General features: G+C 40.7%; 1 protein-coding gene across 1 annotated transcript in view; it reads right to left on the bottom strand.

The window, feature by feature from the left end:
- Positions 1-14338, bottom strand: part of ipo11 (importin 11) — a 115002-nt gene that overhangs the window by 60445 nt on the left and 40219 nt on the right. The window contains exon 16 of the mRNA XM_070964721.1: positions 5697-5823. Within this exon, the coding sequence (XP_070820822.1) occupies positions 5697-5823 (127 nt within the window). The remainder of the gene's footprint in view (positions 1-5696; positions 5824-14338) is intronic.

Here is a 14338-nt window from a genome sequence, read left to right as displayed (position 1 = left end):
TGGTCCCTGCGCTCTTATAGACTCGTAGTATAATCTAGCAGGGTCAGAGTGATCGAGGTGCAAATGCCCAACAGGGAGACGGCGATGATATTGGAGATGGGGGATATTAAGGAAAGCAAACGAGGGAAGCGAAAGGTTAGAGACTGCATTACAGCCGGCTCTTGCCCTCAACAATTCCTCTCCACGTTTAAAGTGTAAAAGGTAAGCGCTCAGATCAGTGAGGGTCAGTTTGTGTGCGTGTTTCTGACTTGGCCTATGTTTGGAAACACATGTCAGAATTAACACCAGTTAATGGCGATGTCTTTTCCAACTGGGGACTAAAGTGATGCCCAAATGGGAAAAAGTTTGGGCAAGTGTTAGAAAGTAGAATCAATGTAAGTCTATGCAATGTCCCCAAAAATGACCCACATAAATACTGTGTTCTTCCCTCTGTGTGTGTGTGTGTGTGTGTGTGTGTGTGTGTGTGTGTGTGTGTGTGTGTGTGTGTGTGTGTGTGTGTGTGTGTGTGTGTGTGTGTTTAGTTGCAGACAAACATCAATGGTACCCAATCTATTAAAAGGTCTTTGCAAGCTTTGGCACAGCTGCATTATTTCTTAAGTCACAAAGTTTTGGGGGGGTTTTTTTTAGCTTGACAAAAGACTCAAGAAAATAGTCTGGGAGCCTTCTTTGTGGTATTTGGTTACAAGTTAATTTGGATAACTCACTGTAGATAAACAGTACCTTTTGTTAGATTCTTTGCATTGCATAACTCATTCTGCTATAAATAATACTGACTGGAAAAATAAATCATATCGTCTCAATCCTTGTTTTCTCCATGTTCATATTTTCTATGGTAAACCCAAGATTATACTTGTGTTATTTTGTAGGACAGCCTACATTTGCAGGAAGAAAATGTGTTTGTTAAATATTTTATTTTTCAGGTCCTAAATCATTAATATATGCACATTTGTAGTCTCTTAAAACACACAACTGCCTCCACTGAAGTGGTTGGAGTTTCTCTTTTTGGACTCTCTACTTTTCAGACTTTCATAGTTTTGATGCCAATCAATTCACTTCAAAGGTAAGTCAGCTTTCGGGAAGTCACTTACTTTGCACCATGCTTATATTTCTGCAGATCAAACCAAAGCATAAGCTCAGTAGTATCACAGTTCACTAGCTGGTGCGTTTTCCCAATTTTGAAGTGACTGATATAAATAAGCAGCAAGCTTTCAAAAAAGCCTCCAACAAAAACAAAAAGCACAGCTTCAGCGCAGACCTGTCAGCGCTGCAGAGGATGATCGCAGCACAGTTACTAATTTCAGCTTCAACCTGCTTGATGGCATTTATTCTTTCTATGACAGAAGCATGTGTTAATGATGCACTGAAAAACAAACAGACTCAAGGCTGCACATTCTCCCCAAAAAAACTACTGCAACAACCACGATTTAACATGGTTTTATCAAAGAAGTGCATGTCATCAATATTTAACACTTGCAACAACAGCATTGATTTCCCTTATACTGACTTATTTGGCCGGACATAAAAATACAGGTACTTTTGCGTGGAATACAGAATGAAATTCAGTCATTAATATCACATTTTACACACCTGCATGGATGAATTTTTTTGCATAATCTGCACGGAATTACGCTTAAATCTGCGTAACTCTTTTGTATTGAACATTTAACAAAGTTCAACAGCATGGTAGAAAATTGGCAATTCATTCAGAAAGACATGTCACTGTCTCTGTGAATTTGTCAAATAGATTCAAAGTGACAACAGGTTTAATTGTTGTCCATTCACAAGAAGTTCAAACACTCAACCTGCTTTCAAAGATTAAGATCAGGGGGGGCCACTGTGAAATACACATTCAACATGTGAAGCTGCTAAAAGTTAAATCTGAGACATAGCTGGATTTAGAGATGCACAAATGTCCCCCCCCTCCTGTATCTGCAAGATGATAAAATACAGAATAATGTTTCAGTAATGCTGCATACATTAACCACCAACAAAAAGAGTATGTTGATGAACGAGGCCCATCATTTGCCATCAGCACTGGCCTTGTTGGCAATTCAAACACTAATGAGAGAAACTGCATTTCAATTCCACAGCAAAGCGCAGAGGATAATTGAATGCTCGATGAAATACTCAGATGGGTCCCACAAAACACACACATATGCACACACACACGCCCACGCACACATACAATGCCTGACAATGATTCAGTCAAAACATTTGCTTCATATCATTATTCAGTCTCAAACTGTCTTTGAGGAATGCTAAAAACAGCAGGTTCAAACTGAATCAAAGAGTGATTAAAGGTTTAATCAGTGAACATTACACTGAACCGTCTCGCTGAATCGAAAACAGCCGAAGAAAAACTTCAATCTGGCAACAACTCAGAAAAAAAACCAACAAAATTGATAAGATGGTAAATTACAAACTCCAGCAAAACTACATTCAATATAAAATGAACGCAGCCTTCCTTCAGGAAAATAATTCACCCAGTGTTGGTATAAACAAATGGCAGTTATTGCCCGAGTTTTAGATAGATTTAATACAGATGGCATCAGCTGAAACAGCCCAGGAGTGGATCAAAGTTTCACTATGGCCTCACAGACACCAACCACAAAGGCAATAAACAAGCATTATCAGGAAATTAGAATTAGAGCCGATAAACAGCCATAATTTGCACAAATTGTGGCTACAGCTGGCTTATCGTTCAAATCACAGGAAACGGAGAGCTATCTCATAATAAGCTTTTTGGAAGAGAAAGAAATGATTAATGATTAATGTTCTGGATTTACTTGACTTGAGCATAATTCAGCTGCAAAATTAATCATTTTACACTGATTAAAGACTTACACTGACAAGAAATATTCATATTTGGTATGGAGGGAAAAGCCTGATGTAATATGGGTGTCTGAGGCAAATTCTGATCTGAAGAAAGACGCATTACAAATCACTCCAGTTTCATGTTTGCTAGGACCTCTCCTTGCTGTCAGGTTCTGATCTTCACTTCCAGCAATAATCTGTGGTTCAAACCCCATGTCTGTCACAATGCATTTACCATACAGTAACCAAAAACATGATTGAGAGGGATTATGATCATGACGTAGAAATCCATATTTAAAATGCCCCAAAGCCTTCAAGCAGTCGAGGAAAAGTGAGCAGAAATGGGACAAACTGCTGACTAAAACATCACAGCTTGATATCGTCAAAGCTGGCTTAACAGCAAATTCAAGAAAACATTATTACCTCCCACTGCGAATGCAAATGGCCTGAAGACAGAAGGAGTTAAACATGCCACCAAGATTATTTTTAGCCTTCACTCAGAGTCAGTGAGTAAACATCAGAGAAGAATGCAGCTGTAGAGGAGAACATATCGGAGGAAATGAGGATTCAGCTCATGAATGTCAGTGATAAATGCCAATGAACCGTTGATGTGTGTGCACACACGTCTCTGTCTCACAGGCAAAGGTACCACCACAGGGTGTCACATCTTCACAAAAATCGCTATTTATTGACGATATCTGCGTTTCTCAAAGGCACAGCAAATACAGGCATCGTCGATTAACAAACTGAACATAAATAAGGCTGTAAAATGAGTCTCGACATCAGTAGTTAAACCAAATCTAAAATCATTTCTATGAAACAAACATGAAGAAATCATGCTTCTGTGTTATTACATAACACCTGGATTGCACCTGCAATACATCAGCTGCCCAGCAAATCATACCCCTCCACTTCAGCATCACAAAACACGGCAGTGAGGCTCCTCGGGAAGAAAGGGCATAACACTTATTTTAGCCACTTACGGGTTAATCTGAAGATTTCACTAATCACATTTAAGGCACAGGCTTGTCCATCATTTGTATTACCAAGCTCATAACTCCCTACAAGCCTATTTGTTGCTTAAGGACAAGCACAAGACCCCTAAATCAAATTAATGATGCAAGGTGACTGTGCCTTCGTTATTAAGGCACCGAGCTCTTAAATGATCTCCTGGGGACGTGTGGTTAGTATCTTAAATAACGCGTTTTACATTAGGAATAGGAATTTTGTTCATTATTGCTGACGTTTCAGTAAAATTTACATAATAGACTAATCTTTTAAAATGTGCAAAAGGGTGGGACAGTTACATAAGCGGATAATATGGCATTAATTAAAAAAAATAAAACAAAGACACTCAGGTAAGGTGTCATACTGTAAGAAATCGGTGCACAGAAATGGATTTCCTTATTAATGAAGACAAATCTGAAACTTTCTGACATCGTTCAGGACACTTAAACTGAAACCAAAACCCATTTAGCCCATTTAACATGCAGTTAATGCCCATTTCGATAAAATTACCACTCTGTCACTCTACAGTATTTCCAATCGGAAGACATTAATGAAGATATCTTTATTTCTGCCACTTCTCTCGCCCTCATATATTCTCCTGTTTCTCTCATTTTCAAAAAAAAGCACCTCATAAGACAATAAAGCAAACCCAAGTGCCTGTGCTGACGTATGATCATCGGGGAAAATCAATAAGTCGCTCTTGTCGATTACCCCTTTCAATGAAGTACAGAAGCCAAAATGTCAGAGATAAACTGGCAGCTTCTAATCCATCTGAACAACGAGGACCACAGAATGGTAATAAAGACATTGATAACCAATTGGTCTGATTGATAGGGCCCAGTTTACTCCATTAGGCCATTCAAAGTTTATGATCAATAATTAATTCTGCCCAAGAGGTTCTAATTGGCTCAGACAATATTGATCAGGAACCTATGATTGGTGAGCTGCTCAGTGATGCTTGTGTGAAGAGCGGCCGCTGAAACTGTACGAGCCAGTATGTTTACATGTGTGCTTCTATACCCCAAGACAAAAAAAATGGAGTTTAGTGTATTATTTCATCCATCACATTAACATTATCAGAGCATGGTGTTTGAGTGGGCTCTGCCTTACATGTATTACTGACTTAAGTATATTCTAATCCTTATTATATTCTAATCCTAATTATGTGTATTGCAACTAAGAGGACGACAAATAAACACACATCTATAAGTTCCTGCACACAAGGACGGATTATGAATTAAGACAGGCAATTAGACGCAGAGAGAATGAAGTCAGCCACTCATTAGGGTTCCATCTAATGCTGAGATTATGTTGAAATGCATTGTAAATAACGCACTGAAATTTTCACATTCCTTCATATAAATTCTGTTGAAAGAAAACACATCAATCAAGCACATGGCTCATGAGGCAAGAAACCCAAGGATGGTGAAATGTAATTTGAATTGAGGGTGACTATAATAATAATAGCCACTTTTCCACAAATAGGATCACACAGGGCTTATACACACAGGGTAATGGCTGAATAAAAATGGTAATGACTAAATAAAAGGTTTGATTATTAATCAAAATATACTAAAAAAAAAAAAAAAAAATAGCCTCTCTAAAAACACAAAGGAAAATCCCACATAGTATGCTGAGAAATCAGATGACAGCACCTTCCTGCGATCTCTGACTAACTATGTTTGGCTTTGTGTGGAGAACGTTGGCAGTATAATAGCTGTGGTTCAATGCTGTTACACACAGAGCTGTGTTTGTCTGGCTGACTGAGCATTTTCACTAACGGCCCATTCAGTCATTACCAAGCCAATGTTTTGAGGGGAAGCTGGCACTTCAGTCAGGATAAGCAGCACTGACTTTGTGTCTGTATGCCTTACCACCAAGTCAGGATCCTGCATGAGGCTCAGGATGACCTCGTAGAGTAAAGGTCGAAGGTCGGACTTGAACTTGACAGAGATCCATTGTCCTATTAGCCAGATGACTCGTCGGCGAATCAACTTGTACCTGAAGAGACAAGAATAGGAGTTAGTTCAGGTTGCAGAGAATACTTTAACAGACTTCCTCTTGCACTCTTCATCCATATCACAGTTTAGAGAAATGAAGCAGCTTATCTCCACAGTGTAGCTACAGTACTTGGATCCGTTAAAAACAACTGGTCCAGCTATTGAAGTGATGAAATCAGTGCTGTCATTGCTTATGGCTCAGTTTGAAATTACTTTTATCAGTGGCTTCTGTATGGTGGAGACTGGAGTCTAATTTGTGCTCTGAGGGAGAAAGCCCATATCTCTGTCCTCCTATTGCACATATCCAACTCCAAGTCTATGTCTAATTTAAGCCACACTGTGGTTGTTCACATTTCAGTGTGCATGTGTATGCCACCAGATTAAAGTCCCCGGAGAGACAGTGGTAAAAGATAGTGGCACTGTTACACAGGATATTGGAGACCATGGTTTTACCCACCGTTGAGTTTTACAGTTTTCAAGTTTTACACATAAAAACAGTCTCAAAACATAACCCAGGGACAAAGTGAGAACTCGGTGGAAACAGAGTGTAAAGAAGAAGAGTGTTTTGTGTGTGGATTTGGTTAAACGAATGCATGCCAGCAAAGCCTGAGGGACATGGACACAGACACGGAACAGTGACAGAAAAACTAAATCAGGGAAAAAACATACTTCATAAACTACAATGATCACAAACCCACTGGGGCTGACTGCTGCGCGATATGAATTAAAACACCCTGCACTGCGTGTCCCACATGTGAGACACGCCATGCTGGAAACTGGCGGTGTTTCGACAGTTGCAACGGCGGGCAAAAAGTGTCCCTCGGCATCTGCCCTTGTTTGTATCCGAAGCAGAAAGTGTGTCTGAGGACCGCCTTGACAGAAATGAGCGGATGGAGGGATGAGGGAACAGAAAGACAAGAGGATAAAGGACAGGGGGGTGACACTCTTGTTGGCTTCTTGTCAAATATCCACAGGGAACCAGAGACCAGTCTGGGCTATGAGCCAGAAGATACTAAACAACAGCATGACTCAGGACTTGGAGAAGGCAAACAACACTGTGTGCATGTGCGTCTGTGTGTGCGTGCAGGAAAAGAGAAACAGAGTTCGCTTGTATAAATAAGATCAAAAGCTTGTTTCTGTGTTTTGTTTTGATAATTGATTTAACTGATTTCCCAGTGCATTTCAAATAAATATTTGCCAAAGGAATTTTGAAAACTAAAACGGAGCCTTTAGATTACCACCGCTAACAGCATTAAGCTAAACGCCATTTGGACCTGATTTCTCATCATCTTAAAAGCACAAGACTGCGTTTAGACACTCCTGTGCTACACTGCTCAGAGGCAGCGGAGCATGCAAGAAGAACAAACTAGCTTCCAATTACTTTTAACGGCAAACAAAGGGGAGCCAGACCAATCTGATTTTCTACAAGCTTTGATGGAGGCAGCAACATATGGGATGATTCCAACACGAGGGAGCAGGTACGGCAGTGCCAGTGGACAATGGCCATGGGCACATTCCCAGAGCTCTCTCTATAGTCCGGTTCCAAACACCAGCTTGGCACCAAAATACTGGCACTCGGATAACAAGTCGGTGACATCAAGAATAAATAATCAAATTACAGATGATTATCTGTTGTCACACTAACGCTCATGTAGAGTAAATCTACAGGACACTCTCTGGTGTCGCCTTCAAATATTCTTTAAAACAACCAGCTAAAAAATATATTAGCTCTTTTTATGCACAGTGCAGAAGACAACCTCTGGCTAATACGTTTAAGATTTTATGCAAGTTTAGACCACAAAAACATCACAATCCATATCCCAACTGCATGCGTTATAAAAGAGTGGTGCGCACTGAATGTCTGTGACTGACAAATATAGAATATTTCAGCTGGGGAGGCTACAGCTGGTAGTGTTTATTATTAGTGTGCTGGCAAAGTGGAAGAAAAGGATGGAAAGGCAGATGGACAGGCAGGTTGACAGGGGTATTTGTCAGTCAGTCAAAGGTGAATCATCCACACTAAACCTGCCTCTTCCATACAGCTGTCATCCTTCTGGCAAACACACAGGAAAACTATACGGACAAAATATGAACTAAATGAAAAGCGGAATCCTAATGATCAGTAAATGACAGAGTGTTGCTTCCCTGGACATTGTTCCATTTTATAGCATTTGTGGTAAAATAGGTAGCTGCAAATCCTGAGGCCTTTGTGTGATGTCTCTTTTGCATATTTCATTTCATATTTAGTCTGGGCACATGCGCTGGAATAATGTGGTTATTGCCACATTTCTGTAGTAACCTGATTTTAAAATGTATGTAAATGGGAAAACCTAGCCTCCCTCAAATAATCTAAGGCAAATAATTCTTAAACTCAGGATATGAAGAGTTTCTCACAGTCTGAGCTAGACATGCACCAAAACCAATATTGGATATTACAGCTGGGATGATATGCTTATCTCCCGGGTTGATAATATCACAATACTTGGGTGTTGATTCAACCTATATTGCGATTCTCAAGTATTGCAATTCGACAAGCATTGTGAGTCAATATTACAATTTATTACCATTTCTGTTTGGTTTTTGAACACTAGATCATGAAAAAAAGCTGAGTCATACACTTCTAGAGACTGCATATAAATTTTCAAAAACAATGCATATCATGCGTCACTCAGTCTTTCGGTAGTTTCATTTCAGCAGCATCATTGCTATACTGCATAGAAAAGTGGTTTTTAGAGTAAACAGCCACATTTAGCTGTTCCTGCTCATCAATCTAGTGCAATAAGAAAATAGGCATTCATGTTGTTTCCACAACTAGCTGTTGACCTACAACACTGTGAGCAAATGTCAGTATACTCGCTACCACTCAACGTCTACTCACTTAATGGTGTCAGCAACAGGTGGAAGACCTTGCAAGTCACAAAGGGAGCCGTTACAAGAGACACAGTAGTAAACACAGTCACATTGAAACCAGTATAACTGTAAGAGGGAAATCAGAAAATGCAGATGTCAATGAATCAACATTTATGAAGAGACAAATCGATTGGGGTTCATGCAACTTGCTGTGATTCATTCAGTAGCCAGCTTGCTCATAATGCAGCAATGAAAGCCCATGTGGTGCTTCTTCTTGCTCATAACCCCGACATCTTATCTGCGAACATGCCAAACAGTCCAAATGTGTTCAGGCTATAAAGCCAGCAGAAACCCATCCACAGTGGCACATACTGGCAATAAGAGAAAAGTAAGTGCAAGATCCCCAAAGCACAGAATCGTTTAACAGCATCTACTGGTCACCCAGGAGAGGGGCCGACTTCTCTGACAAAACTTCACACAAAAGGTCAAGTCACAACAAGCAATGTCAAAATGCCAAAGGCTTTCTGTGCTGGCAAAGTCTGACAGCAGAATGGTGAAACACACTCTGTGTCTGTATCTCACTGCCTGTCGAGGTGACACAAAAAGCCCCCTCTGGCTAGATGTCAATTTATACTGAGGGTGTGTGCGGCTGTGTCCACGTAGGAGTCATGTGTTTGAGCATGTGCATGTTTACACGTGCTTAAAGGTGACTTGCTGTCATCTCCATGCTCTCAGACATGACTCATCGCAGTTATGACACCTCTTTTGGTTGACGGGATTGACAGCCCGTCAAAGCCTAAGTGTGCATGTCGATAAGTGCATAAGTATGATCGTGTTTGTGACGTCATCGTGCAAAAAAGTGACTTTTTTTTCTATACAGGGCGCTTACTGCGAGCCTGAGGCTCAGCCACAGGTGTAAGTCGCTCACAATACTTTTGCTGACAGATATGGTTATTAATATTTAGACTGTGGCTCCTTCATATTGAGTGTTATGACAGACTTACGCAGGGCTCAAACTTAAATCAGTGAAGCCTACAAGAGGCACAATGACACCGTTGAAGCTCAATAGGAAAAAGATTACCCAGCCTGCAAGCAAATCAGTAAACACATACACGGCTTGTACATGTATAGTAAGAGATAATACCCGGCAAGTTTTACATTCGATGACTGTAATGGATAACAGGGAGACGAAGAACCACCTGATATGAAGCAGACAGTGATTTGCGACCTGGTGACGTATTATGGTGTCTATACCAAAGGCACTTAAGTTTCATCAGCTCAGTTCCTCATGTAAGCACTTCTAATACTGCTTTTAAACATCACGAAGAATAGCTCATAAGCCTATGAACTTCTGTTGTTTGCATTGTTAAATAGCATCCAGCATTCCTTTGAAGTAGCTTTGAAATATCCACGCCTTCAGATCCACTTCACCACAGCTAGCGTGATATTAAAAGTTTTCTCCTCCTACTGTTGGTTGCGTTAAGTAACTACGTTTTTTGGTGGTGGTAGTGACAAATAATCTTTGCTCTATGATCTTCAGGTAAGCCTCAGTGTTGCTGTCCTTACCAACAGTTTAATACTGGAGCATTCCACCTGTGTCATAGGTGTCTAGTGCCCACTAAAAAGTAACTGACAGCATCCAGACAACAACAAGGCAGAATGTTAAGTAGGTTCCTTTACTGAAACAAGCCAGCATGGGTTGATACCAAGAACTTGACTCTAAACTGCGTCATACTGGTCAAAGCCAACTTGAATCAGTCAAGTATGCAGTCTCCACCCTTGAGGACAGAAAGACATCAACCAGCTTATAAACACAGAAGGTCCACAGACAGTTTATATCATGTAGTGCACCTGGCTCCTGATCTGGACAAAAATTAGCCCATTTCAGGTTTTCTTAAACTGAGATCTGTGTGGGGCACGACGGCCTACAGGGTTCAACAAGACAAACGATGACTCCCTGTCATCTTCTCTTTTTCTCCCCAAGGCCACTGTGTGGTGATGGACATTTGCACATTCATTTGCATGCCATGACATGTCACATCTGGCCAAAAATGCAACAATTTAAATCATAACTGATATTTTTATCTGAAAGTATATTTTTGAACTGTTTTCTTTAAATTATCAATGGGACATCGTGTATAAGGCATCTGTCTTTTTTGCCATCTTAGCTGACTTCGCATTCACAAAATGTCCTGTGAATCCTGAGCCAGGATTGATGAGCTGAATCAGGATGAATAAAATCTAAATGACACCCTCTCCTAGGGAAACAGCATGGTAACTGACAGACTGTGTCCTGAGAAGCAGCAGGAAATCCTGCAGGTGTGGGACCAGGTGGATGCAGACCTTTAGTCCAAACCTCAGAGACTGTCGAGGACATAAATCAATTGAGCCACTCTAATGACACCGGTGTCTCGACAGAAACAGACTTTACTTTTGGCTTTTTTTCCAATTATACCTCTCCTGTTCTTTGTGATGTGGATCAAAATCCAAATAAGCAAGATGCAAATGTGCAACAGGCGAGTGTGTCGACCTGAAAATCTGCTTTGAAGGTGGCTTCTGGCAGATGCCAGTTTAAGTATTGTCCGTCTGCTTCTTCTGAGGTGTTGCCAAGTGTGGGAAATAATTCGGACATTGCTTCTCTGTTTGGGTTTGACTTTCTGGTTCTCTGTCCACAGGTCAACATACACTGTCTGTCCCCACCATGAGGAGAAATGCGTCCTACATTATAAGAACTACGAAGTGAATTTGAGAGTTAATTTCACATTATTATTTAAATTTTTTTTTTTTTTTTTTTTTTTTTTTTTTACACACATGTATAAAAACACACACAGTATGTGCTAACCTGTTGGCAGTGGAGAACAGCAATGATGCAACAAGATGGCTACAGCAAAATATCTACATTTCCACAAGAACACACATAATTGCCCATATAATGTAAACAGACAATGAACAAACAACCACTGGGCTGAATTAAATTCAACTCTTCCAACAAGGGCTGCATTCCAGCACACTCGAGCATTTGGAAGAAATCCAAAACACAACAGTTCTGCAAACACAGAATAAATACATACACAGATTAGAAGCATTAAACAGGGGCCACCTTGCAGCCAGCAGGTGGCCAACGTAAGGAAGCCAAAGCTAAGCAAAGTCATCAATACAAACTTACACACTTGCCAGGGAAAGAGCACTGCACTGCATGTAATGGTACCTGCAAATTTCACGTTGGTCCGGTCAGATGCTGGTATGGCCCTTACTTTTCAATAACACTATCAATGCACATCACTTTTCTCTACAGCGTAACGGCAACACTGGCAGCCTGCCAGCTGCTGTCATTTAAACACAGACTGTCCAACTGCTGAGTCACAAAGCAGCATTTCTGTTATTTCCCTAAATATCTTTTGTATTTCTTTTATAATGAAACCACTAATAGATTGTATAGGACACTGACGTGGTGTTGTTATCGAGCAGACAGAAAAGGCATTGTTGAAAAAGTATAATCATTGTGTGCCAGGAAGGATTACTTGAAGACTGAGTATTTGTGACATTTCCCTGAATTTCCCAGAGCACAAATGCTTCAACAAAATAGAGGCAAGTCAGCTAGCACAGGTCATTACAAGTAATCCTAAGTTCACAATATAACAGTTAATAACCTGATCCCCACAACTCCCTGATATCAGTGCACCAGCACACCTTTTGGAATGAATTTGACAGCAGCATCAGCAAAAAGGGACATCCACCCACATTAAGCAGTTGCGTAAAGGGCTGATGTGTACATGGTCAGCTTTGATACCAAGGTACTGCAGGTCCCTTGTTGAATCACTGCCACGGCTGAGCACTTCAAACATGGGCCAGCACAGTATGGAACAGGGATTTTGAACTTTCTGGTCGCTGAGTGATCGTTATGCGCAGCTCAGCTCTCAAGCATATCCAATGCAGCGCGTACACATAATTTCAAAGTGTATAGACTGCAGCATATGGAGGGGAAATGGGGTGTTCGAGAGCTCTGATTGTGCTGAAAAAGCTGCTGCTATAAAAATAAGTGGTTTTAGATCTAGCAAATGTATTTAGTTACTGGGTGATGGTGCATTTTATGTACTTGTAGTAAAATCACAGTCAGTAACACTTAAAGCCCTCATCTCAAACACTTTCTTCTTCGTAAGATTGTGTCCCCATTCTGAACAGTGATAAAGCATCCAAGAAACCTCCATGTGATGGCTCCATTAACTCGACCAGCAGGGTTTTATTCAAACATCGAGAAAGTATATTCTTGTGACTGATGCACTCCACTGGGATTTGAGAATGATATACAGAATTGTGACAGGATGTCCAACAATATGACATACTAACAAATATGAAGACAAGCAAACGAGCGCTCAACCAAGTCTACGAACATACATATACGGACACATACACACACGAGAGAGAGAGAGAGAGAGAGAGAGAGAGAGAGAGAGAGAGAGAGAGAGAGAGAGAGAGAGAGAGAGACAAAGAGAGAGAGAGAGAGACAAAGACAGAGAGAGAGAGAGAGAGAGAGAGAGAGAGAGAGAGAGAGAGAGAGAGAACACCAGCCTCTGAATGAAGAAACATCGTCAAAAATGGCCGTGCTTTAATATGTGTACTGAATCTACATTCTCAATGCAGAAGCCTCTTCAAAGGACTGTGGGAACATCTCCAAAATGACAGAAACACAGCCTGACTCAGCACCCTTGAACAGAGGAATCGATGGGAGTTGAAAAGTTTATCTACTGTCATTTATATAACTAACCTTGGCTTTGCTAAAAAAATAAAAATAAAACAAAATCCTCTCCACACAAAGAAATAAGTTATCATCTAAGGACCCCTCTGTTGTTTAAAAAAAAAAGACAGGCACTTAAAGGACAAGGCTGGGCTTATCTTTTAATGTTTCATCCCTGTACAGTTCGCTCATTTTAATTTCTCAAGATGCTCGATTCATGCACCCCTCTCCCCTCATGAGGCCTGACTGACATCCCCAATTACTCGATGAGCTCAGTTTGTTCAAATACAGAAAAAAAGTAAAACTTTAAATTTCAAAAAGAAAATAGGAGTCACACAGTGAATGGAACTTTAAAAAATAAATAAAAATTAAAAAAAGGATCTGGGCCCAAAGTGGAGGGGTTATTCACAGCTGCACTGTGTGGGAGAGGACATCAGCACGCCTGCACACTGACGTCAGCACCAACCCGAGGGGCCGACCTTTGGAGTGCTGCAGGCTCTTTGTTTTGATTGTCTTGGGGTGTGCGTGTGCGGGGCACTTCTTTGTTCTTCATATCACTCTCATCACCTTGCCTCTGCCCACCTGTTTCCTAACACCTTTCTGAAGCATTCATCTGTCAACTCCATGTTTGTTGTTACTGCATCTGACGGTTTGCAGTTCGAGGTTTGCGTAGTTTGCATCGCTGTTTCTTCTATTTGAAGTAGCCAGTTACAGTGCTGACACTGTCACGTTTGACTGCTGAATGTGGACGGATGGTGTTAATGTGACTGTGACAGACATTGACTCAAAGTGTCAGCTGGCTACTTCATGAGCCTTTTGGCATGCACTGACTAAGCTGGTGACTGTAATTAATAGCTGGACAGAAGTTAACAGTCAATTATCCTGAGTTACACTGTTAATCATGAAATGCATCAAACAACATCTGAAAGTG

Source organism: Chaetodon trifascialis, chromosome 6 (assembly GCF_039877785.1).
Source record: "Chaetodon trifascialis isolate fChaTrf1 chromosome 6, fChaTrf1.hap1, whole genome shotgun sequence".
NCBI classification, from domain to species: Eukaryota; Metazoa; Chordata; class Actinopteri; order Chaetodontiformes; family Chaetodontidae; genus Chaetodon; species Chaetodon trifascialis.
Note: the sequence above shows the minus strand (reverse complement) of the source record. Positions and strands in the feature narration are given on the sequence as shown.